At 45.5% G+C, this 25,232-nt stretch overlaps 1 protein-coding gene across 9 annotated transcripts in view; it reads left to right on the top strand.

Moving 5' to 3' along the window:
• The window catches only part of stk11ip (serine/threonine kinase 11 interacting protein), a 154,944-nt gene that overhangs the window by 23,482 nt on the left and 106,230 nt on the right, over positions 1-25,232 (top strand). For 4 of the 9 annotated variants that reach the window (XM_052014107.1, XM_052014144.1, XM_052014097.1 and 1 more), the window contains exons 2-3: positions 21,098-21,164; positions 23,515-23,717. In XM_052014107.1, the coding sequence (XP_051870067.1) occupies positions 21,101-21,164; positions 23,515-23,717 (267 nt within the window). In that variant the 5' untranslated portion in view covers positions 21,098-21,100. Of the gene's footprint in view, positions 1-6,229; positions 6,249-10,304; positions 10,646-15,220; positions 15,329-16,282; positions 16,434-21,097; positions 21,165-23,514; positions 23,718-25,232 lie in introns of those variants that run through there. The other 5 variants (XM_052014085.1, XM_052014076.1, XM_052014135.1 and 2 more) reach the window with 4 other exon arrangements.

The raw sequence follows: 25,232 nt of genomic DNA, 5'->3' as shown, positions 1-25,232 counted from the left end.
GCAGGAGCAGGTATCCCTGGGCAACGGGGTGGGGGGCAGTCAGGTAATCTGGGGGTGGGGGGGGCAGGTAACCTTGGGTAATGTGGGGGGGTCTAACCCGGGTCAACAGGGGGAGGGGTGTGACCTGGGACAATGGGGAGTGGGGACCTGGGGCAACAGGGCAGGTAACATGGGAGGAGGGTAATGTGGGGCAGCAGCGGGAGAGGCAGGGAACCTCAGACCTATGAGAAGGAGGTGGAGGAGCAGGGGAGTGAGAGAGACGTTGAGAAGGATGAATGGAAGGGATCGCTGGTAATGGAGGCAGGGAGGGATTGGGGGAGAGGATCGACATCATGTTTGTTTATGCTGATAAATTCTACGTTTAATCCTGTGGCCGTGTGGTCATCCGATCCTCAGGGTCTGTGATACTGTGTCATTAATCAAAGTGCATACGTCTGCTGGTCTTACACCTGAGAGCAAGTCGATCAGTTGTGCAAGCAGTTCGATTGAGATTTGATTAATTTCCAAAGGGGAAATGGAAAAATCCTTGGAAAAGAAGCAGAGCAGCAGGGTTAATTGGTCATCCCTTTGAATGCTCACTGCCTCTGCTGTGACCTTCTGTGACCTTCATTGACTGAGGACTCAGTCTATGTCTAAGATGCTGTTCTTCAATTTACACCTGCTGGAAAATGTTTCAAAAGTATTGTAAATTGAAAAGACTGGGTGAAATGGATTGTGGATATTTTGGTACTGTACATTCTTCTGTTCTGTGCCAAGAATGACACATCATTCATTATAGTTTGCTAATATGAAGGTGTATACCCTGAAAGAGTCAATGGTGTCATAGTGAAAGCAGAAGAATTACTGTGTTTGATATTTGCTTCTGTGTTGTGATGTTCGTGTGAAGGACAGAGAGAAGTGCCAAGGTGAGATTGGTTTATTATTGTCACGTTTACCGAGATGGTGAAAAGCTTTTGTTTGCATGTCATTCATACAGATTATTCTGTACATAATTATATCGAGGTAGTACAAAAGGGGGGGAAAAACAATGTAGAATATAGTGTTACAGTTACAGAAAAAGTGCAGTGCAGGTTGACAAAATGCAAAAGCCACAATGAGGTAGATTGAGAGATCAAGAGTTCATCGTTAGTCTACAAAAGGTTGGGTTTGTGATCAATGGAAACGTGCTCTCACATCTTAATTTGCAGCAACAGTCATTAGCTTATTGTTTCCAGCATTTGCTGAACCCACTGTGGCTTCAGGGCCCAACAATACTTTTGTTTTATAGCACCAATTCTTAACCTTTTTAAATCTCTCCTTGGCTGCCATGCCTCATCTGCAATGATGTTGTGAACAAGTTCAGCTGCTAATTAGAGCATGCCATAATATGGGCAGGTCAGGCATTGTCTGTAGAGGGGTTGACATGCTAGGTTGATAACCCTTCATCAGGACCAGCATCTGTCGTATTTTGCTTTTGGATAACTGTACCATGCAGGTGCTTGTTTTCCCTCATGGGACATTGAATCATTTTGGGAATTAATCCTGTGAATCTTTCCCAGAGCAGCTCCAACACAGATCAACGCTGTGATTTTCTTCCAGCTTTAACTCTCAGACTCCACAGATTTGTCAAATCCCTCTAGTTACTTTATAATATTAAAGTGTCCTATTAACTTGTACCTAATGGATTCCAATACTTTGGTTAACCTGACATCGGTTGTTAGCAATCTGTAATTTTGTTCTGATGCAGGGTTTTGACCCAAAACTTTGACAGTCCCCTCCCTCCCACAGATGCTGCTCGACCCTCTGGGTTCCTCCCGCAGATTGCTGTTGCTATAGTTCTGTTCTCCCTCTGCTTTCTTGAATAGTGATGTTATGGAACACAGATCAGTACAGCACAGGAACAGGCCCTTCGGCCCACCATGTTGGTGCTGACCATGATGCCAATCTAACTAATCCCACCTGCCTGCATGTGTCCATATCCCTCCATTCCCTGCCTGTTCATATGTCTGCCTAAATGTCTCTTAAACATTACTATTGTATCTGCTTCTACCACCTCCCCCGACAGCTAGCACTCTCTGTATTAAAAAAACTTGCCTTGCAAACCTCCTTTAAACCTCTTCCACAGCACCCCCCCCCCCCCCCCCCCCCCACTCAGCTTTGCTCTCTAGTATTTGACATTTCCACCCTGGGAGAAGGACTCTGACTGTCTACCCTGTCTGTGCCTCTCGTGTTAAATACTTGTATCAGGTCTCCTCTCAGCCTCTGACACTCCAGGAAATAAAACAATACAATCTCTCCTTATAGCTCGTACTCTGTAATCCAGGCAACATCGTGGTGAACCACTTCTGCACCGTCTCCACAGCCTCCAAATCCCTACTTTAGCGTGGCGACCCGAACTGCATGCAGTATTCCAAACGTGGCCAAACTAAAGTTTTAGACATGATGTATTGTCTCTATCCAATTTGCTGGGGCCATTTCTGTATCTGGGGATCTTTGTAAGTCGGTCATAATGCATTCCCTGGCCCTGAAGCCATCCCTTTAACACCTCTGGGGTCCATGTCATCGGGTCAGTGTTTAATCCCATTTGATTAATTATCCTGAATTTCTTACTGTCATTAAACCCTTGGTTCCCCACTATACCTTCAAATCCATAAGCAAGGGTTCTCTGCCAACCTACCCTTCTGCCCCACACTGCCTTCCCGTCATAGAACCATAGAACACTACAGCACAGAAAACAGGCCATTTGGCCCTTCTAGTCTGTGCTGAAACTTTATTCTGCTCGTCCCATTGACCTGCACCAAGTCCATAACCCTCCAGACCTCTCCCATCCATGTATCTATCCAATTTATTCTTAAAACTTAAGAGTGAGCCTGCATTTACTACATCAGATGGCAGCTCGTTCCACACTCCCACCACTCTCTGAAGAAGTTCCCCCTAAACCTTTCCCCTTTCACTCTAAAGCCATGTCCTCTTGTACGTCATGGTGAGACTCTGGAAAACACTTCCCATCTCTTGGTGAAGGCAGGTATCGCTGATGAAAGTCACCCTTGCCTTCAGTGCATAGTCTTTGGTCGATTAAGGTAAAGGCTTCACACCTGGCAGCTGCTGGGCAGTAATGATCCCTCTGTTTGCTTCTGGGGATGTGTGGGGAAAACTGGGCTTAGTGTGGATGGGTGCTTGATGAGCTAGCATGGATGTAGTGGCCTAAAGGGCCTGTTCCCATGAATTACCTACAACATACACTTGGTACACTTTGGAAGGACAAACTCCAAGGCAGAGTACAAAGTTAATGGCAGGATTCTGGGTAGTGTGGAGGAACAGAGGGATCTAGGGGTCCATATCCACAGATCCCTGAAAGTTGCCTCACAGATGGATAGGGTAGTTGAGAAAGCTTATGGGATGTTAGCTTTCATAAGTTGTGGGATCAAGTTTAAGAGCTGCGAGGTAATGATGCAGCTCTATGAAACTCTGGTTAGACCACACTTAGAGTACTGTGTCCAGTTCTGGTCACCTCATTATAGGAAGAATGTGGAAGCATTGGAAAGGGTGCAGAGGAGATTTACCAGGATGGTCTATTTTAAATTCCTCCATATGCTTATCTAGCAAGAGATTGTGGGAGGAAGGGGTTAGATAGTCTTAAGCAAGATTTAAAGGTCGGCACAACATTGTGGGCCAAAGGGCCTGTATTGTGCTGTACTGTTCTATGATTCCATGAACATGTCTCAAAGCACTAGAAAAATACCACCAACACAGTCTGCTGGAGGAACTCAGCGGGTCAAGCAGTATCTGTGGGAGGAGAAGAACTGTCCACGTTTTGGGTCAAAACCCTGCATCAGGACATCAGTGTTTAATCCTGATGCAGGGTTTTGACCCGAAACTTTGACAATTCCTTTCCTCCCACAGATGCTGCTCGACCTGCTGAGTTCCTCCAGCAGATTGTAGATGCTGCTATGTGGAGCAACAAACAATCTCCTATGTCAACCACCAATAGTGTCTCCACAAATTCCTGCAAATTCACTGGCAGGACAAGAGATCCAACGTCAGTATCCTCTCCCAAGCCAATATCCCCAATTTTATGCTCAGTTGCAAACCATGTTGTATGCACTAACATTAGTCTCCCATACATTTAAGGTGAGAGGGGGTAGGTTCAGAACAGGCGTGAGGGGTACATTTTTTACTGAGAGAGTGGTGGATGCCTGGAATGTGTTGCCTGATAGGGTGGTGGAGGCAAATTCATTTGGGGCTTTTAGGAGGGGCTTGGATGGGCACATGAATGAGAGAAAAAGAGGGATATGGGCATTCTGTAGGTAGGAGGGATTAGCTATGTTGGCACAACATTGTGGGCCGAAGGGCCTGTTGTACGCTGTACTGTTCTATGCGGTATGTTTAAAACATTCCGAGCTCCGTCTTGGGAAGAGGTTACCAGGCGGACGGAGGATGTTCACAAAGCCTCCTCGAGGAATTGCAACTTTGGGAATCTCTGCTCAAAGTGGATGAGCAGTATTCAGGACAGTATTGAGAATCTCAAGGCCCTGAATCAGGTCCTGTGTAAGTGGCAGAGGGAGTGGGCCACTTCAGAGGCTACCTGTCGGCCCCTGTCTGTGGAAGAGTCTGTGGTTCGCACATTTGCCTCATCAGTCACCTTAGAATTCACAATGCTGGAGTGGAAGTGAGGCGTCCTCGAACCTGAGCATTGCTTGAGAAGGTGATGATGGTTTTGGCTTCTACAGTGGAGACATACAAATTCTTGTTTAGTACTCAGTCATTTATAATTTCTCCAGCCACCACTAATGGGTAGTCCTTCAGAGTTGAGGGTGAATAGTTTCCATGTTGAGGTGGCTGATGATTCCTGTGTGCGATCAGTGCCCCCTGACACGTGGAGCAGGAGATGCTTGACTATGTAAGTTCATTGCTGAGATGTTATGTGCCATTGCCACTGTTTTGGTTTGATACCCATATCTCCAACTGTAGATACTCAAGTTGCTCAGTACCTTATCAGAATAAAATTTATTATCACTGACTTAGCTGATGTGGAATTTGTTGTTTTGCGGCAGTAGTACAGTGCAAAGACAAAAAAGTTACTATAAAATGCAAAAATAAATAAATAGTGCAAAAAAAAGGAATAACAAGGTAGTGTTCATAGGTTCATGGACCATAGGTTCAGAAATCTGATGGCGGAGGGGAAGAAGCTGTTTCTGAATCGTGGAGTGTGGGTCTTCAGGCTCCTGTACCTCCTCCCCGATGGTAGTAACGAGAAGAGGGCATGTCCCGGATGGTGAGGGTCCTTGGTGATGGATGCTGCCCTCTTGAGGGTCCACTTCTTGAAGATGTCCTCTGGTGGGGAGGGTTGTGCCCGTGATGGAGCTGGCTGAGTCTATAACCCTCTGCAGTCTCTTGCAATCCTGTGTATTGGAGCCTCCATACCAGGCTGTGATGCAACCAGTCAGAATGCTCCCCACTGTACATCTATAGAAATTTGTAAGAGTCTTTGGTGACGTACCAAATCTCCTCAAACTCCTAACAAAGCAGAGCCGCTGGCGTGCCTTCTTCATGATTGCATCAATGTGTTGGGCCCAAGATAGATCCTCTGAGATGTTGACGCCCAGGAACTTTTTGGATCCATTTGGGCATACACCTTTCAGAGGTTCCCATGAGTCCGTGAATATGTTACATATTTTTCAAGGAGACTTTGAGAACATTCTTGAGATATCTCATGCCTCGCAGAAATCTCTTGACATGACAGAGTGCTGGTTTCAGGAGTTTGTTGGCAAGTTTGTGAACCATGTGGCTGTCTCATTGTAGCTGGCTGAATGTTGTTAAAGCTTCATTGCAGGAGAGGTTGGTCTGGGAGGGCACACTGACATTGGCTAGCCTGTCCTGCTGATGGATCTGGAGTATTTTGCAGGGACAGTGTACTGCTTCTCCATTTGTTTCAGGTACCCAGTGTAGGTTGTCCATCTCATGCGCACAGACTGGCAAGGGATCATTTCTGCTTATTGGACGGTGAGCTTGGCTCTGGAATGAAGGCTTTTGAACGCAGTCTTCTCCTGTTGGCTGAAGGCAATGGAGGGGATGATCACTATCACCGTTGATGAGTGCTTTAGTTGAGCAGTCGCTCTGGACTGGAAAGTAACCAACAGTTTCCCAAGTTTTGTTGTGAATCTTGACTTTCATTGGTAGCCGTTGAGCAGAGGAGGACCCTTGTTTAGTTCAAGGACCATCCTGCAGTGAAGGAACCAGTGGTGGTTTGAAGCTCTGTCTTTGAGTGGGTATGTATGAACTTCTCTGATATTAATCCCATCACTCTTTCTTGAAGACGGTCACGATTGTTATCCTGAGTTTATGGGACATTTACATAGTTGCAGAAACCCTCCTATTTTATTTACAGCATGGTAACAGGCCCTTCTGGCCCAACGAGTCTGATAACAGTGAGGTAGAAGCTGTCATTGAGTCTGGTGGTTCGTGCTATCAGGCTTTTGTATCTTCTGCTCGACGGGAGAGGGGGACAAGAGCGAGACGGGTGGGAGGGGTCCTTGATTATGTTGACTGCTTTCCCAGGGCAGCAGTAAGTGTAGATGGAGTCAGGGGAGGGGAGACTGGTTTGTTTGATGAACTGGGCTGCGTTCACAACACACTGCAGTTTCTTGAGGTCTTGGGCAGAGCAGGTGCCATAACCAAGTGTGTATTGATTAGTGTAAGACTAGTTTCAGTACATCTATCTTGTTTCCATGTGATGGTCGTCTGTTTGGCCCAGATGCAAGCATCTTTGGGACTGTACCGCCATAAAACTCTTCCAGAGGAGGGGGGTGACCGTAGCGAAAGAGATGGGTGCTCTGTAAGCTGTTCCTTTCTAAAGTTCCGAAAAGCATGGATTTACATGGCACTTTTGAAAGTCTCTGAATGAGCACAGCTTGTTGTGAAGCTGACTGACCTGTAATGGGAAAGTCCCGAAGCCCAGCTGGAAAGTGTGTGTCATGTTGGGTGCAGATTCAGAGGAAGTAACGGCCCAAAGTGGGAGATGAAGAGCTATTAATGGGGCAGTCTCCAGAGTATAACACACTAATGGCAGGTGTGTGCGGAACTGATATTTCTTGGTTGTTTTAGATTACTTGTACTGCCTTTGTAACTTGATATATGTTATTTGGACAATACTTACCCTGTCTCCCCTCTCAGCTACTGACAGTTCAATGGGTTTGGTCCATTCTCCCTCTTGTTCCTTGGTTGTGGTTTCCTTCAGGAGAGATCTTTTCTACAACTACATCAATTTGCATTTGTATAGTGCCTTTTAATGTGGTTAAAACATTCCAAGATGCTTTGTAGGTGAGATCATAAGACAAAGCTTTTGAGATACTTGGGCAGTTGACCAAATGTTTAGGAGCATTGGGAAGAAGCAGTGCTAATGACCTGCAGTGGGTAAGGGGGAGGGAGCTCCAGAGTAGCTGAAGGCATGGCCATCATGATTTTTGTTTAAAAGTTCCTCTGTATTGCACAGACTGCAGAGATCTTGGGCTGAAGTCTAGAGAGCATATTGGTAGTCCTCCAGTCTAAATATAGTGACTCCAGTGAAGCAGACTCTGCAATGCTGAGTGTGTAGAAGCCTGGCTCTTGGCCTCAACCTGGTCTACAGGTGCCTTGAGGGCCAGTGGGGAACCTTACTTTTTAGAACCATAGAACACTACAGCACAGAAAACCGGCCATTTGGCCCTTCTAATCTGTGCCAAAACTTAATTCCGCTAGTCCCATTGACCTGCACCCATAACCCTCCAGACCTCTCCCGTCCATGTATCTATCCAATTTATTCTTAAGAGTGAGCCCGCATTTACCACGACAGATGGCAGCTCATTCCACACTCCCACCACTCTGAGTGAAGAAGTTCCCCCTAACATTCCCCCAAAACTTTCCCCTTTCACCCTAAAGCCATGTCCTCTCGTACTTATCTCTCCTAATCTAGGTGGAAAGAGCCTACTCGCATTTACTGTCTATGCCCCTCATAATTCTGTAAACCTCTATCAAATCTCCCCTCATTCTTCTACGCTCCAAAGAATAAAGTCCTAACCTGTTCAATCTTTCCCCGTAACTCAACTCCTGAAGACCCGGCAACATTCTAGTAAATCTCCTCTGCACTCTTTCAATCTTACTGATATCCTTCCTATAGTTAGATGACCAGAACTGCACACAATACTCCAAATTTGGCCTCACCAATGTCTTATACAACCTCACCATAACATCCCAACTCCTATACTCAATACTTTGATTTTCAGAAGATCAGAATCAGATTTATTATCATTGACTTATATGACGTGAAGTTTGTTGTTTTGTGGTTGCAGTACAGTGCAAAGACATAAATTTACTGTAAATTACAAAAATAGTGCATTAAAAATGGAATAATGAGGTCATGTTCATGGACTGTTCAGAAATCTGATGGCGGAGGGGAAGAAGCTGTTCCTTATACGTTGAGTGTGGGTCTTCAAGTTCCTGAACCACCTCCCTGATGTTAGTAACGAGAAGAGGGCATGTCCCAGATGGTGAGGGTCCTTAGTGATGGATGCTGCTGGCTTGAGGCACCACCTCTTGAAGATGTCCTCAGTGGTGGGGAGGGTTGTGACCATGACGGAGCTGGCTATAAGACTCTGTAGCCTCTTGCAATCTTGTGCATTGGACCTCCATACCAGGCTTTGATGCAACCAATCAGAATGTTCTCCACCCATTGTACATCTATAGGAATTTGTAGGAGTCTTTGGTGACGTACCGAATTTGTCAGTCACACACTTGAAAGAGTTGCTCACACGAGTGAGATATTTCTTGAGCTGTGGAAATGTAAGAAAAGCAGCACATGATTTGTGCACAGTGAGATCCCACAATCAGCTCCATTGATGTTTGCTGAGAGCCAAATATGGTCGCCCAAATACACTGGAAAGAACCGTGCAACTTTGCTTCAAAAGAGTGTTGCAGGATCTTTTAGTGCTCACCCATGAGTCTTGGGTTGATGTCTCATCCAAGAGAGTCCTCTTGCATTGCAGCACTCTACTGGAAATGTTGTGTTTGGGTTTCTGCAGGCGCACTCTGAATTTGCAAACATCTGACTTGGAGGTTGGTGCGCATTGAGCAATGGAAATGTGACCAGTTGAATAGTGGGAACAGGCTCGAAGGCTGAAAGACTTCTTGCTTTTCTTATCTGAGTACAGATCAGGAAGAAGTTCCTTCTGGTTATGCACCACAATCAATAATTTTCTAGATTAGTCATACTGCACAGAAGCCCACTGAGTCCACGTTGACCATTAAAGCACCCATTTACACTAATTCACTGATACATTTATTCCCACATTTGCATCAACTCCCTCCAGATTCTATTCCTCACCTACACGCTAGGGGCAATTTGCTATGTCTTTTGGGATGTGGGAGGAAACCTGAGCACCTGGAGGAAGCCCACTCCACACTCCACGTGCAAACTCCACACAACATCAGAGGTCGGGATTGAACCCAGGTCGCTGGAGTGCTGAGGCGGCAGCTCTACTGAGGTGCCATGGTGGAAGAGGTTTAACTTGTAAGTAATTGGTGTCATATGGATCAATCCAGACCTCTGTTAAGGAATATTGCAGCTTGTGAATGGTTAACGAGACCTTGTGTGGCCTGGGTTTAAAAATTAAAGATTAACATTGGGGTGTTTGTTGTTACGTGACAGGAGTGTGACTTTTTTAAGCAACCCCTCCCGAGCTAAAGTAGAATAGATTAAAGTTCCGGGCACTTGTTCTGTGTTGAAGTGTGGATTCCAGCTCTCCTGGAGATAGCATGGCTGTAAATGGTGGGAGCCTGTCTTTCCTTTGATCTGAGTTGTGGGACTGTCCATTCGAGGCTATTCAGTCCTATTGTAATGAGAATTTTGGACTTGCAACCAGCCAAAGCTGTTCTGTAATGTTACTGAGATTTGATATCACTCCTGCTCTATTAATTCCCCGACGGGCATCTGCTTCTATGTTTGTGGATAGGCTTTTGCCTAGTGACTGTAGACTGCTGAAAATTAGATTCTGAGGGCATTGTCCAGGCTGTTTAGAAATTTAGGGGGATATGGGCCAAGCACAGGCAAATGGAACTAGCTCAGGTAGGCACCTTGCTCAGCATGGACAAGCTGGGCGGAAGGGCCTGTTCCATGTTATGTAACTCTATGATTCTAGGAGTCCAATTAGTTCTGCTCCCTTTGCTATTTCCTAGTGCCCTGTTAACTTTTATATTTTAGTATTTATCTCATTCCTTACTAAAAGTTACTCGAGCTCCTCTTTTCTGGATTATTTTCATGCTGTGTAATGCTGACCTTACTTCCTGTGGTTAGCTTTGTGTGAAAGCAACTGTTCCAAAACTGCCGTTGTCTCTTCCTCCAGAGTTTCTGTTGGAGAGCTGTGGTCGTCGGGCAGGGGATTGCTCAATCTGCAGTTGCCAAGAAGTGCCATCGGGCATTAGGTTGCTTGATGATATCTGCTGTGTTGGATATCACAACTGATTCTGCCTCTATGCTGATTCAATGTCAACGTGTATTAAACATCATGACAGATTTTGAAAGAACAGAGAAGAAACTGTTCATAGACGATGCAGATTGAAGGAGATTTTTTCTGTTAAAAGAACAATTGGGCGAAGAGAAGCTAAATTGCTGTGATCCAGAAGAGGAGCTAGAGTAAGTTTTGACAATGAATTAGATAACTTTTCTAATTTAGTATTTAACAGGGCACTGGGAAATACAAAAGGAGCAGAACTAATTTTACACTTAGTCATAGAGTTACACTGCAAGGAATGGGCCCTTCAGCCCAACTTGTCGATGGCAACCAAAGTGCCTACCTGAGTGGGTCCCATTTGCCTGTGTTTGGCCCATATCCCTCTAAACCTTTCCTATCCATGAATCTGTCCAAATGTCTTTTTAAATGTTCTAATTCTACCTGCCTCTACCATTCCTCCGGCAGCGTGTATTCACCGCCCGCTATGTGGATAAACTTGCCCCTCAGGTCCTCTTTAAGTCTTTCCCATCTCATTTTAAAAATCCGATACCCTCTAGTTTTGGCCTCCCCTACACTGGGAGAAAGACTGTGACCAGCCACCTTATTTATGCCCCTCATGATATTACAAACCTCTATAAAACACTTCCAAGGAATGGTACAGTCATGATGGGCTGAATGGCCTTTATGGTTCCTAGTATGACAAAATGTAAGACACAGTAATCCCCATTCAATCCATTTCTGCTCCAGTCAGAAAGAAAACTACCTAATCTATTCCATCATTCCAGCACTGGGTCTGTAGTCGTGCAGCTCTTGGCTCTTCAAGCACACACCCAAGTACTGTGCTGAGTTAACCAGCAGGGAGTACCAGACCCCCCCACCACCCTCCAGGGGAAAGACATCTTTCCTCAGCAACAAACAATCTGCTGGAGGAAGTCAGCGGGTTGAGCAGTATCTGTGGAGGGCGGGGGAGGAATTGTCGATGTTTCTGGGTCAAAATCCAGAGAGTAGTGGACTCAGCCCAATACATCACGGGCACATTCCTCCCCACCATCGGACTCTTCCCACAACCCCACCCCCCACCCCCAAAAACAGATGCTGCTCGACCCACTGAGTTTCTCCAGCAGATCATGTTGCTCCAGATTCCAACATCTGCAGCTCTTGCATCAACATTTTCCCTCCTCTTTCCTCTAATCCTTCCACCAATTACTTTAAATCTCTGTCCTCTGCTAAAGGAAGTCAGTCCTTCCTATTTAGCACTATCCATGTCCCTTCTAATTCTAAACACCTCAATTAAGTCTCCCCTCCCCCTCCTCCTTTCCAGCCCAGGATTCTCCAGTCTTTCCTCATAGCCACCATTTTCCAGTCCTGGCAACATCCTCACAAGTCTCCTCTGACATCACATCTTTCCTGCAATGTGGTGACCAGAACTGTGTGCAGTACAACACAGTTATGTAGGCCACTGCTTGTATATGGTTCTAGTGTAACCTCTTATCAGTGCCTCAGCTAATAAAGGAGAGCACCCTGTATCCCTTTTAAACCACCTTACTGACCTGCCCTATACTTCTGGATCTGTGGGTGTACACTCTGAGGTCCCTCTGTTTCTTGACGTCTTTCAATTTCGTCCAATTTATTCTCTTGTCTTGTTGCACCTCCCAGTGATCATTACCATGCACTTCTCTGGATTGAATTCCATTGGCCACTTGACCAAACCATTTTTATCATCCTGCACTCTTAACGCTTTCCTCCTTAAGGTGTATTTTCTGGGAGAATTCAGCAGCGTGCAGTGGCTGAGTGGGGCTTTTTAATCTTCGGTCCCGTTCCCTCTCGATGCTGTTCCCTGCTCTCCAAATGCTGGTTGTTGGATGAGGCAGTTGATGTCCATTGTATGATTAGAACCTTTAGCATAAGTTAGTACATAGAACAGAACAGCATTGGACAGGCCATTCGGCCCATGATATTGTGTTGATCTTGAGACACTCTGTTCACTACTGAGTTTAGAGGTAAGTGACCCAGTGGGGTAGCACCTTCTGTCTTTTGAGCCAGAAAGTTGTAGGTTTAAGTCCCACTCCAGAGACTTCTGAAAAGGTGAGCTGTTCTCTTTGGTATTCAGAGACCAGTCTTTATGCCTCATCCAATATTATGAGAAACAGATTATCTGGTCACTTTTATGTTGCTGTGATGGGAGCCTGCCCTTGCCCTATGTTAGAACAATTTTTAAAAATAATTTCATTCAGAGAGTGTAGGCTTTGCAGACTGAGCCAGCATTTAATTGTCCATCCCTAGTTGCCCTTGCGAAGGTGGTGGTGAGCTGCCTTTTTGAACCCCTGCGGTCTATGAAGTGTTGGTATACAATGAATGCATTTCAAGTCAAGTCGAGTTTATTGTCATATACACAAGTATATGTATGCACAGGTGCAATGAAAAACTTACTTGCAGCAGTATCATATAAGTAGAGTTCACAAGAAAATCCTAAATTGTGTATAATATGTTTAATTTTTACAAGAAAGAACACAATTAGGACATGTCAATTTTAGTACAAAGTGATCATAGTGTGCTAACTGCAGTGATTAGGGTTTTGCTGGTTGGTTCAAGAACTGAATGGTTGAAGGGAAGTAGCTGTTCTTGAACCTGGTAGTGAGGGACATCAGGCTTCTGTACCTCCTGCCTGATGGTAGCTGCGAGAAGATGGCACGGCCTGGATGGTGGGGATCTTTGGACGTTGCCTTCTTGAGACAGCGCCTCCTGTAGATACTACCGATGGTGGGGAAGAATGTGCTCGTGATGTATTGGGCTGAGTCCACTACTCTCTGCAGCTTCTTGCGTTCCTGTGCATTCGAATTGCCGTACCAGACCGTGATGTAACCAGTCAGGATACTTTCGACAGTACATCTGTAGAAGTTTGTTAGTGTTTGGTGACAAGCTCAACCTCCTAAGAAAATAAATATGCTGGTGCGCTTTACTTATGATTGCATCTATGTGTTGGGCCCAGCACAGGACCATCCAATATGTTAATGCCCAGGAATTTAAAGCTGCTGACTCAAAGGTACTTAGTTACTATATTGTACTATTGGATGTCCTGAAGTGTCAGATTTGTTTTGGACCAGGATTGCACTAGAACAAATGGGAGGTTAGCATTTATATAGTCTTTCAGAAGAAGGATATTGCTATGTTTCCAGCCTGATTATACGAATATTTTGCTGGGTCATTTTGTTGCAACCTGATAACATGCAGTGCAATGTCCACCAAGCCCTCAATGGCCAACTGTTTCCTAATAGTAAGAGACTTGCAGAATTAAATCCACTTGTGGGAATTCTCTGGATAGGCAGGATCGGTGAGGAGAGAAACAGTTAATGTTTCAGGTTGTCAGGCTTTCAGACTTCCAGTATCTTTGCTTATTTGACTTTGACACTGATGTAGTCCACTATAGAAAAGATGTACGTGCACTGGAGAGAGTGCAGAGGAGATTCCCCTGGGCGTCGCCTGGATTGGAGAGAGGTTGAATAGGCGAGGCTGGAGTGATAGAAGCTGAGGGGTGACCTGATAGAGGTATATAAGAACAGGAGAGGCATAGATAGGGTAGAATCTTTTTCCCATCGTTGGGATATCAAAAATGAGGTCATAGGTTTAAGGTATGAAGGATTTTTAAAGGGGATCTGAGGGGTAAGTGTTTTTACACAGAGTGGTTGATATCTGGAATGGACTGCCAGGGAGGTGGTGGAATCAGATACAATAATTTTGTTTACGAGATGTTTAGACAATACACTTGAATAAGCAAGCCTAGAAGGATACGGTTCAAATGTGAGCAAATGGGATTAGTGTAGATGAGCAGAAAGGACAACATGGACATGGTGGCCTGGAGGGCCTGTTTCTGTGCTGTGCTATGATTTTATATTCACCAGCTAAAGATGCCCAAAAGCATTTTGCAGCTCATGGGGCTGGAGTCCAGCTGGTGTTGTACCATAGGCAATGTCGCAGGCATAGCAAGCTTGAACTAACTGCAATATGATGACTAAAGAATGCTGTTTGGTATTGGTTTATTATTGTCACATTTACCGTGAAAAGCTTTTGTTTGCATCCTATCTAGGCAGATCAAGCCATGCACACATACATTGAGGTGGTAATAAGAAAACAGACTACAGAATATAGTGTGACAGCTACATAAAAGTGCAGTGCAGGTAAACAATATAAAGTGCAAGGGCCACGACGATGAGGTAGATTGGGAGATCAAGAGTTCATCTCTAGCATATGAGAGGTCTTTTCAGGAGTCTGTTAACAGCGGGGTAGAAGCAGTCTTGAGTTAGGTGGTATGTGCTTTTTGTATCTTCTGCATGGTGGGGGGGGGGGGTGGTTTATTAAGTTGGAAAGAGTGCAGAAAAGATTTAGAGGGATGCTGCCAGCACTTGAGGGACTGAGTTATAGGGAGAGGTTGGACAGGCTGGGACTTCATTCATTAGAGTGTAGGAGACTGAGAGGTGATTTTATAGAGGTGTATAAAATCATGAGGGGCATAGATAGGGTGAATGCACTCAGTCTTTTTCCCAGGGTTGGGGAATCGAGAACTGGAGTGTATAGGTTTAAGGTGAGAGGGGAAAGATTTAAGAGGAAGTTGAGGGGCAACTTTTTTACACAAAGGGTGATATGTATGTGGAATGAGCTGCCAGAGGAAGTGGTTGAGGCAGGTTTAAAATCTCTTTTTAAAAAAACAGTTTAACGGTTACATAGATTGGAACATTTGGAAGGTTATGGGCCAAACGCTGGCAAATGGGACTAGCTTGGATGGAGCATCTTGGTCACCAAGGACCAGTTGGGCCAAAGGGTCTGTTTCCGTGCTGTTTCATTCTCTATGAGAAGAGAGAATAACCGGAGTAAGTAAGGGTCCTTGATTATGTTGGCTGCTTTCCCGAGGCAATGGAGGGCAGGCTGGTTGGGGTTCGCGACTCTCCTCAGTTTCTTATGGTCTTAGGCAGACAGTTGCCGTCACCAAGCTGTGATGCATCTGGATAGAATGCTTTCTGTGGTGCATCTGTAAAAATTGGTAAGAGTCATAAATATTGTACAGTATAAGTGGAGATGACTTTCCTGTGCCTTTATGCTTGTCCTCTCTGGCAAATAAGGTCTAGTTTTAGCAAACAGACTACCAAGAAAACAGGAGCAGGAATAGGCCACTCGGCCCCTCAACTCTGCCCCACCATTCAATATGATCACAGCTGATCTGCCCCAGGCTTCAACCTCTTTTGTGCCAGTTCCCCATAGCTCTCTGTTCCTTGATCTTTTATAAGAAAAACTTAACTACCTCCTCTTCAAATACCTCCTATGATCTAGCCTCCACATCTCACTGATACCTGACAGTGCAGTGATTCCCTCAGCGCTGCTCTGAAACAGAAGAGCTATCATTTCTCACATGACATGAGGCATGTGCTGCTCACCTATCTTTGAACAATGGCTGATTAAACGGTCTTGTGTGATGAACTGAGATAGTTCTGATAAGCAAGGTCTTGAGCAGGGTTGGAAGTTTATGCTGTATTCCTTTTGTTAAAATACTCTGCGCTCTGTGTGTATGTATCTGGCTTTTAGTCTAGACTGTTCGGCTTGCTCTGGTCTGTTTTTGGAGCACTCCACCCTGTTCTAAAGTGCTAGCTTTGATTGGGCAGATTAATTGCATTACAATCATGCAAGAACCTCACAATGGTGCCATTAGCACCTGATAGGGCTGTGACTGCAGTCTCACTGAATCGTGAGAGCATGCAGATCTGCCCACACACACACATGCACACAGTGAAACCCAGCGGGAACTCTGTGAGAATGGACCCTGAGAAGATGTATGCCTACTATTTCAAAATGGCTTGGCTTCTGGTTACTCGGAAACCCCTGATAGTGGCTTGGTTGGAAGACACTGAAACTCCTGAGAGGTACCCGAGTCAAAAGATTCACACTCGCAGAGCAATTTACTCCACCAGACGGTACACAGCTGTAAGTGTCTATTCCTTTCTGTTTGTAACCTCAAGGGTTTTATTGACTAGTTGAACAGCAAGCACCCAGACCTCATGCTTATCAGATCTACAAGCGATGGATTCCTTTCTTCCTTGCCTCTCTTCCCTCGGTGTTTCTTTACTGAACAATTCTTCAACACTTTAATTCAAGCCTACTGAGTGGCTGTGAGTTGAATGAAATTTCTCACCCCCACCCAGTCCTCCATTTCCTCTGCCTCTTGTTCTCACCAGTGCTATCTATCTAAAATAGGTGGTATCAAAGACGGTGAAGAAAGTTATCAAAAGTTACAGGGGGGGTCTTGATCAGCTGGGTAATCAGGTTGAGGATTGGCAAATGATGGTCAATCCAGATGTATGCGAGATGTTGCATTTTAGGAAGTCAAACCACAGTAGGACTTGTACAGTGAATGGTAGGGCCCTGGGCAGTGTTGTGGAACAGTGGGACCTAGGAGTACAAGTACATAGTTTACTGAAAGTGGCAACACAGGTGGGCAAGGTGGTGAAGAAGGCATTTGGCATGCTGGCCTTCATCAGTCAGAGCATTGAATTGGGGTGTTATGTTGCAGTTGTACAAGACTTTGAGACCGCACTTGGAGTATTGTGTACAGTTTTGGTCACCCTGTTATAGGAAAGATGTCACTAAACTGGAAAGAGTGCAGAGAATACATGAGGATATTGCTAGGACTCTAGGGCCTGAGCTATTGGGAGAGGTTAAGCAGACTAGGACTTTATTCCTTGGAATGGAAAAGACTGAGGTGTGACTTTATAGAGGTGTATGAAGTCATGAGGGGCATAGATAGGGTGAATGGACTTGGTCTTTTTCCCAGGGAAAGGGAATCAAAAACTAGACAGCGTAGGTTTAAGGTGAGAAGAGAAAAATTTAAAAGGAGCCTGAGAGGCAGCTTCAAGCAGACGGTGGTGGGTATATGGAACAAGTTGCCAGAGGAAGTGGTTGAGGCAGGTATAATATTAACTTTTAAAAGGCACTTATCTCAAGTAATGATGTTGGAGTAGGAAGAAGATAGAGAGCTTAGTGACATGGTGTCATGACTTCAATATCAGCAAAACAAAAGAGCTGGTCATTGACTTCAGGAAGGGGCATGGTGCACATGCTCCTGCTTGCAGCAGCGGTGCTGAGGTTGAGAGTTTCAAGTTCTTAGGAGTGAACATCACTAATAGCATATCATTGTATTTGGTATTGGTATTGGTTTACTATTGTCACTTGTGCTGAGGTACAGTGGAAAAACTTGTCTTGCATACCGATCGTACAGATCAATTCATTACACAGTGCAGTTACATTGAGTTAGCACAGAGTGCATTGATGTAGTACAGGTAAAAACAACAGTACAGAGTAAAGTGTCACAGCTACAGAGAAAGTGCAGTGCAATAAGGTGCAAGGTCACAACAAGGTAGATCGTGAGGTCATAGTCCATCTCATTGTATAAAGGAACTGTTTAATAGTCTTATCACAGTGGGGTAGAAGCTGTGTCTGTCTCAGAGCTCGCACGTGTGTTGACAAGCTGAATGAGCTCCTGTATTATAATATTCCATGGTTTTATGGAGAGCATGATGCATTTGGATGAAATTCTCCAGATTTCCAATGTATGACGATATCGTTGAGCATTCACTTGACATTCATCGTCCATGGAATTTTGTCTGGCTTTGTGATGGTAATTCCTGAGTGGGTGTTGATGGGAAGGAGCCATTTCTCTTCACAGGTTGGCCAATAAGAAGAGGTATAGATTTAAAGCAATAGGCATAAGATTGGGAAAAGGCTGAGAGTTATTCCTCACCTAATGAGTTTTAAAAACATAAGAACGTGAGAAAGAAGCTGAAGTTGGCCATTCAGGTGGCGATACAGGTAGACAGCGTGGTGAAGAAGGCGTTTTGGCATGTTCATCTTCATTGGTCAGGGCACGGAGTACAAAAGTTAGGATGTCATATTACAACTGTTCAAGTTATTGGTGAGACTGCACTTGGGGTATTGTGCGCCGTTCTAGTTACCTAGCTATAGGAGGGATATCCGTAAGCTGGAAAGAGTACAGAAAAGATTCACAAGGGTGTTGGGAGGATTGGAGTATTTGAGTTATAAAGAGAGACTGGATGGGCTGGGACTTTTTTTCCTGGAGTGTAAGAGACTATGAGGGGTGACTTTATAGAGGTTAATAAAATCGTGAGGGACGAGGATAAGGTGAATAAATGGTCACAGTCCTTTTCCCAGGGTAGAGGAGTGTAAAACTGGAGGGCACAGGTTTAAAGTGAGAAGAGAAAACGTTTAAAGGCAAGCTGAGGGGTATGTAGAAACTGCCAGAGGAAGTGGTAAAGGTGGGTACAATAATAACATTTAAAAGACATTTGGGAAACAAAGGACTGCAGATGCTGGAATCTAGATGAAAAACACGATGATGCTGGAGGAACTCAGCAGGCCAGGCAGCATCCGTGGAGAAAAGCAGGCGGTCAACGTTTCGGGTCAGGACCCTTCTTCAGGACTGAAGATAGGAAAAGGGGAAGCCCAATATACTGTATAGGAGGGAAAAGCAGAGCAGTGATAGGTGGACAAAAGAGGGGAAGTGGGGTGGACATAAGGTGGTGATGGGTAGATGCAGGTAAGAGACTCTGGACTTAGGCAGGTGCTGGGGAGGAGGGGAGAGCAGATCCACTGGGGGCTAGGTTAAAGGTAAGAAGAGAGAGGGGGAGAAAAGGCTAGGAAAGGGAAGCAGAGAAGAAGCATGGTTGGGGGGGGGGGGGGTGTGTTGGTGGTGGGAGTGGGAGGAGAGGAGATTACCTAAAGTGGGAGAATTCAATATTCATGCTGTTAGGCTGCAAGGTTGGGCACATATTTTGGGCTGAAGGACCTGTTCATGTGCAAAGGATTCATCCTCCTTCAGCCCTTTGCCTCTTCTACCTATCGCCTCTCAGCTTCTTACATCTCTCCCATTCCCCACCCACCTACCTTCCCCCCTCACCTGGACCTGCCTATCACCTGCCAACCTGTGCACCTCCCCCTCTCCCAACCTTCTTATTCTGGCTTCTGCCCTCTTCCTTTCCAGTCCAGATGAAGGGTCTCAACCAGATGAAGCGTCTCAAATGTCAACTATTTATTTCCCTCCATAGATACTGCCTGACCTGCTGAGTTCCTCCAGCATTTTGTGTGTGTTGCTCCAAATATGAAATGTTGCACTTTGGAAGATCAAATGTAAAGGGACAGTACACTGTTAATGGCAAGACCCTTAACAATGTTGATGTACAGAGGGATCTTGGAGTCCAAGTCCATAGCTCCATGAAAGTGGCTGCACAGGTTGATAGGTTGGTGAAGAAGGTATATGGCATACTTGCATTTATTAGTCAAGGCATTGAGTTCAAGAGTCAGGAAGTTGTATGCAGCTTCGTAAAATTCTAGTTTGGCCGCATCTGGAGTATTGTGTTCAATTCGGGTCACCCCCATTATAGGAAGAATGTGGAGTCTTTAAAGAGAGTGCAGAAGAGGTTCACCAGAATGCTGCATGGATTAGAGGGCATGTGCTATGAGGAGAGGTTGGACAAACTGGTGTTATTTTCTCTGGACTGGCTGAGAGGAGATCTGACAGAGGTTTATAAGATTGAGAGGTATAGATAGAATAGGCAGCCGGTATCTTTAACCCAGGGTCAAAATCTCTAATACTAGAGGGCATGCATTTAAGGTGAGAGTGGGTATGTTTTATTTTACACAGTTTGGGTGCTTGGAATGCGCTGCCGGGGGTGGTGGTGGTCGCAGATAGAATAGAGGTGTTCAGCACGCTCTTAGGCACATGAATGGGCATTGTGTAGGCAGTAGGGATTCATTTAGGCATTTAATTACTAGTTTAATTACTTTGGCACGTATTTTGAGCTGAAGGGCCTGTTTCTGTGCTGTACTGTTCTATGTTCTAGGTAGTGCAAAAAGAAATGCTAAAGTGATGATAATGGAATAACTGAGAGAAGTAGAATTAAGAGTATGGGAACAGGGCAGCACTACCAGGAAGGTGATGTGAAAGAGCTGAGATGGAAACCCTCCTCTGTTTACTATAATTCTCCTTTCTCCTATCTCTACATTATCTTCAGAATCTACTCTCCCCTCCTCGTGAGAAAGTTCCCCTTGGGCAAAAATACTCATTCTTAAGCATCTGAATGTACGTCATTTATACAGCTGCACCCCTCTCTGTCACTTCTGTGCTCCCGAGCTGGTTTGCCTGATGTTCACATCTGTTTGAAATGCAACGTTCTCCACTTTACCACTGATCAGAGTGAAACCAGGTCCACCTGTGTACTCTGTACCTTCCCCACCCCTGGAACCCAGCCTTCTCTTTAAAAACAAACTGCTGCAGGAACTCAGCGGGTCAGGCAGCATCTGTGGAGTGAAATGAACAGTCAACGTTTTGGGTTGAGACCCTTCATCTGGACTGCAGAGTTTCAATCTGAAGCATCGACTGTCCATCTTCCAACGTATTGTCACATTATTATGAGATTGCAACAAAAAAAGGCTTTTCACCATTTCGGTACATGTGGCAATAACAAACCAATGCCAATCTCTGTCATTTGTCAATTGTACTTTGAAACAACAGCTTTAAGATGTTTGGGTGCAGAATATGGTGAGTGTTCCAACTTGGTTTGTCCTCTTTCTCCTAGACAATGGCATCCAGAGCTGGGGAGGAGGTGTTTGTGCAAAATTTGACAAAGCTGCTCCGAAACTATGGTGAGTCCGATCAAAAGATAAAATCTCCAGATGCTGGAAATCTAAAATCAAAACAGGAAATGCTCAGCAGGTTAGGTAGCGGCTGTGAAGGATGACGGGCTGGTGGGATAGAAGGAGAGGATCAGGGCAGCTCTGTCCTTGGCTTGTCCAGGGGGAGATGGTGTGAGAGCAGAGGTGCTGGAAACGGATGAGGTGAGGTCCAACGCTTGATCACCTATGGTCGAGGGGAAGACGCAGTTCGAGAAGAAGACAGGTGTAAGTGGTTGGTGAGGCTGCGCTTGGAGTACTATGTATGGTTTTGGTCACCCTGTTATAGGAAAGACATGGTTAAAATGGAAAGAGTATTGAAAAGATTTATGAGGATGTTTCCAGCACGAGAGAGCCTGAATTATAGGGAGAGGTTGGCCAGGCTAGGTCTTTATTCCTTGGAAAGTAGGAGAATGAGGAGCGACATAGAAGTTTAAAATCATGAGGGGCAGAGATAAGGTGGACGGTAACAGTCTTTTCCCCAGGGTAGGGGAGTCCAAAACTAGGGGGCATAGGTTTAGGGTGAGAGGGGAAAGATTTAAAAGGGACCTGAGGGGCAACCTTTTCACACAGGGTGGTGATTATATAGAATGAGTTGTTAGAGGAAGTGGGTGAGGCAGGTACAACAGTATCATTTAAGAAGCACTTGGATAGGTACATGGAGGGGCAGGGCTTGGGGGGATATGAGCCGAACACAGGAAATTGGGACCAGCTGGGTGGGCACCGTGGTCAGCACAGACTGGTTGGGCCAAAGGGCTTGTATTCTGCTGTATTAGTCTATGACTCTATCTTGAGGTACCTGTGCAGGGAGTCTCGTCATTGGAGCAAGACAATGACAGAGGAAGTAGAAGAATGGAATGATGTTCTTACGGGAGGAACGGCGGGAGGAAGCATTGTCAGAATAGTTGTGGGAGTCCTAGGTGTAATCAAAGTTGTTTATCGTCATATGCATAAGTACATGTATGCACAGATGCAATGAAAAACTTACTTGCAGCAGCACATAGCATATATGAGCACACCGATTCACTGTGATGAAGATCCAGGAAGGGAAAGGCTGGTCCAAGATAGACCACACAAAGGTGAGAGTATGCTGGAAATTTGGAACAAAAGTGGTGACATTTTCAAGTTCTGCATAAATGCAAGAAGCAGCACCAATGGATTTGTTGATGCACTGGAGAAAAAGTTGAGAGAGTAGGCCAAGTAAGACTGAAACAAAGACTCTTGTATTTATTCTACAAAAAGGCAGGGGTAGCACCTTGGGTCCATATGAGCTTCTGTAGCTGCACCTTTGATTTGGAGAATGAAAGTGTTGAACAAGTCTGTTAGTAGAGTGAATACAGAGAAACTGTTGCCTCCCGAGGGGAATCAGAACAAGGGGTGAGGGGATTGCCTTAAAACTAAAATGGTGGCTCTGAAATGGACTCAAAGCACTTCTCCACGTCAGATGGAGTAAAAATCTGGAATCTGTGCAAAGGGAAACAGAGTTAATGTCTTAGTTCTGATGAATGGTCTTTGACCTGAAGTGTTAACTCTGTTTCTCTCTCTACAGATGCTGATTGACCTGCTGTGCATTTGCATCATTTTCTGTTCTTATCTAGCAAATAATTCTCTGAAGGAGCTTCCAGTAGGTCCCAATTTCTTGCTTTTTTTCCCCCAACACACCTACAAAAGATAACATTTAAAACTTGCCATTGAATCTGCATCCCTCTGTTCCATCTACTAATAGCTTGTTTTTTTTTGAAAAATGGTTTTTGTCGTGTCTCAAGCGAAAATCAAACTGCTGGATGAACTTAGTTGGTCAGGCAGCACCTTTGGAGGGAAGTGGACCATCCAGCTGAAGGGTCTCGAATTGAAATGTCAACTGTATTGTGCATTTGCCTCTACAAATGCTGCCTGACCTACTGAGTTCCTCCAGCATTTCTTTTGTTCCAGATTCCAGCATCTGCAGTCTCTTGTGTCTCCTTTCTTTACATCTCCATTGGTTCATTTGCCCGTCATTGTAAATCTGTTGCAGAAAACAAGATGCTGGAGGAACTTGGCGGGTCAGGCAGCATCTGTGGAGGGAGATGGAGACACGAGACTGCAGATGCTGGAGTCTGGAGCAACAAAAAAGATGCTGTCCTCTGTTATTTAAAACCAGTGCAGAATGGACTGGGGTAACGAGAGTCACTGTAACACTTGCCCATCTCCTAGTGGGAGAGCAAAGTTTCCTTAGGTGGCGGATGGGCCTCAGTGTTGTTCATTTGGGCTCACAACATTACACTGGGATAGGAAAATTGTTGCAGGTGTTTGTCTGAGCAAATCTCTGCTGTCTTATCTGCAGGTGACTCTGTGCTGAGCGGGACAAGTACTCTCTCCCTGTTGACCATTGGCCTGCAGATTCTCCACCAACTCTTTGAGCAGCATCTCCTGGCCCGCAAGTACCAGCATGGATTTGTTGCACTTCCCTCCCACCCGTCTGACACTGCCTCAGTCCTGGACGTGCAGTTCCTTTTCGATGTGTTGCAAAAAACCATCTCACTGAAGGTTGGTTGGTCTTTGCTGAGGGGTTGAGTTTCCATCGGTATTGTTAGCCTTGTACCCTGTGGCACTCGGGGGAATTTTATCTGTTTCCCAGCTCATCTTATGCTTTTGCAGTAGGTTCCACCTAGTGCCTCCACAGTGCCCAATCAAGCACTCCTGGGGTAAGGACATCATGGATTACTATAGGAAAAATGCTGTCCTTATCTCACACTCCTAGGGACACTGTCCAACCACACATTTCTAAGCAGGACAACATGGGTAGACACAGAATAAAGCTCTTTCTACACTGCTCCATCACACACTCCCAGGAATAGCACTGGTTAGAGTGAAGCTCCCTCTCCACCGTCCCATCACACACTCCCGGGGTCAGACACAGAGTGAAGCTCCCTCTACACCGTCCCATCACACATTCCCGGGGTCAGACACAGAGTGAAGCTCCCTCTACACCGTCCCATCACACACTCCCGGGGTCAGACACAGAGTGAAGCTCCCTCTACACCGTCCCATCACACACTCCCGGGGTCAGACACAGAGTGAAGCTCCAGTTAGATAGAGATTAAAGCTCCCCAAAAACTGTCCCATCACACACTACCAAGCAGGTAGACAGAGTAATGTTCCCTCTACACTGTCTAATGTTACTTTATTCATGGGTGAAATACTAACCTGGGCACCAGAGAGAACCCAACCATGGAATCTTCACGTCCATCAAGGAGGGAGGATGGGGTCTTATTTGAAAGCTGGGATAATGTGGAGAGTTCCTTATCTCCTCTGAACGATGACATGTCCAACCATGCCTGATTCTGCTGGGATTTAAAATGAATGAAAACAAACACTGGAAATACTCCGTGGCAGAGAGTATCCATCGAGAAGTTAATTTTTCAAGCTGAAAAGCTTCTGAAGAAGGCTGAATTTCATCCTCCAATGAAGGAGGGTATAGAGTTGGATACAGCATTTGAGGGATATTAGGAAATATCCTTGCAAATGAAGCCTGGCCTACTGCAAATCCAGTTTACTTCATGAATAACAACAATCTCACACTCAACGTCAGCAAGACCAAGGAGTTGATTGTGGAATTCAGGAAGGGGGAAGTTGGGAGAACACACACCGGTCCTCATTGAGGGGTCAGCGGTAGAAAAGCTGAGCAGCTTCAAGTTCCGGGGCGTCAGCATCTTGGTGGATCTATCCTGAGGCCAACACATTGATGCAACCATGAAGAAGGCACGCCAGTAGCTCTACTTCATTTGGAGTTTGAGGAGATTTGGTATGTCGCCAAAGACCATTGCAAATTTCTATAGACTGCAGAGGGCTGTAGACTCAGCCAACTCCATCACGGGCACAACCCTCCCACACCCCCACTCCCCACTCTCCCCCCCCCCCCCCCCCCCCCCCCCCCACCATCGCAGACATCCTCAAGAAGGCAGCATCCATCACGGAGGACCCTCGCCATCCAGGACATGCCCTCTTCACATTACTACCATCAGGGAGGGAGGAGGTACAGGAGCCTGAAGACCCACACTC

The sequence above is a fragment of the Pristis pectinata genome, chromosome 1, assembly GCF_009764475.1.
Source record: "Pristis pectinata isolate sPriPec2 chromosome 1, sPriPec2.1.pri, whole genome shotgun sequence".
Classification (NCBI taxonomy): Eukaryota; Metazoa; Chordata; class Chondrichthyes; order Rhinopristiformes; family Pristidae; genus Pristis; species Pristis pectinata.
This window is presented reverse-complemented; position numbering and strand designations above follow the sequence as displayed.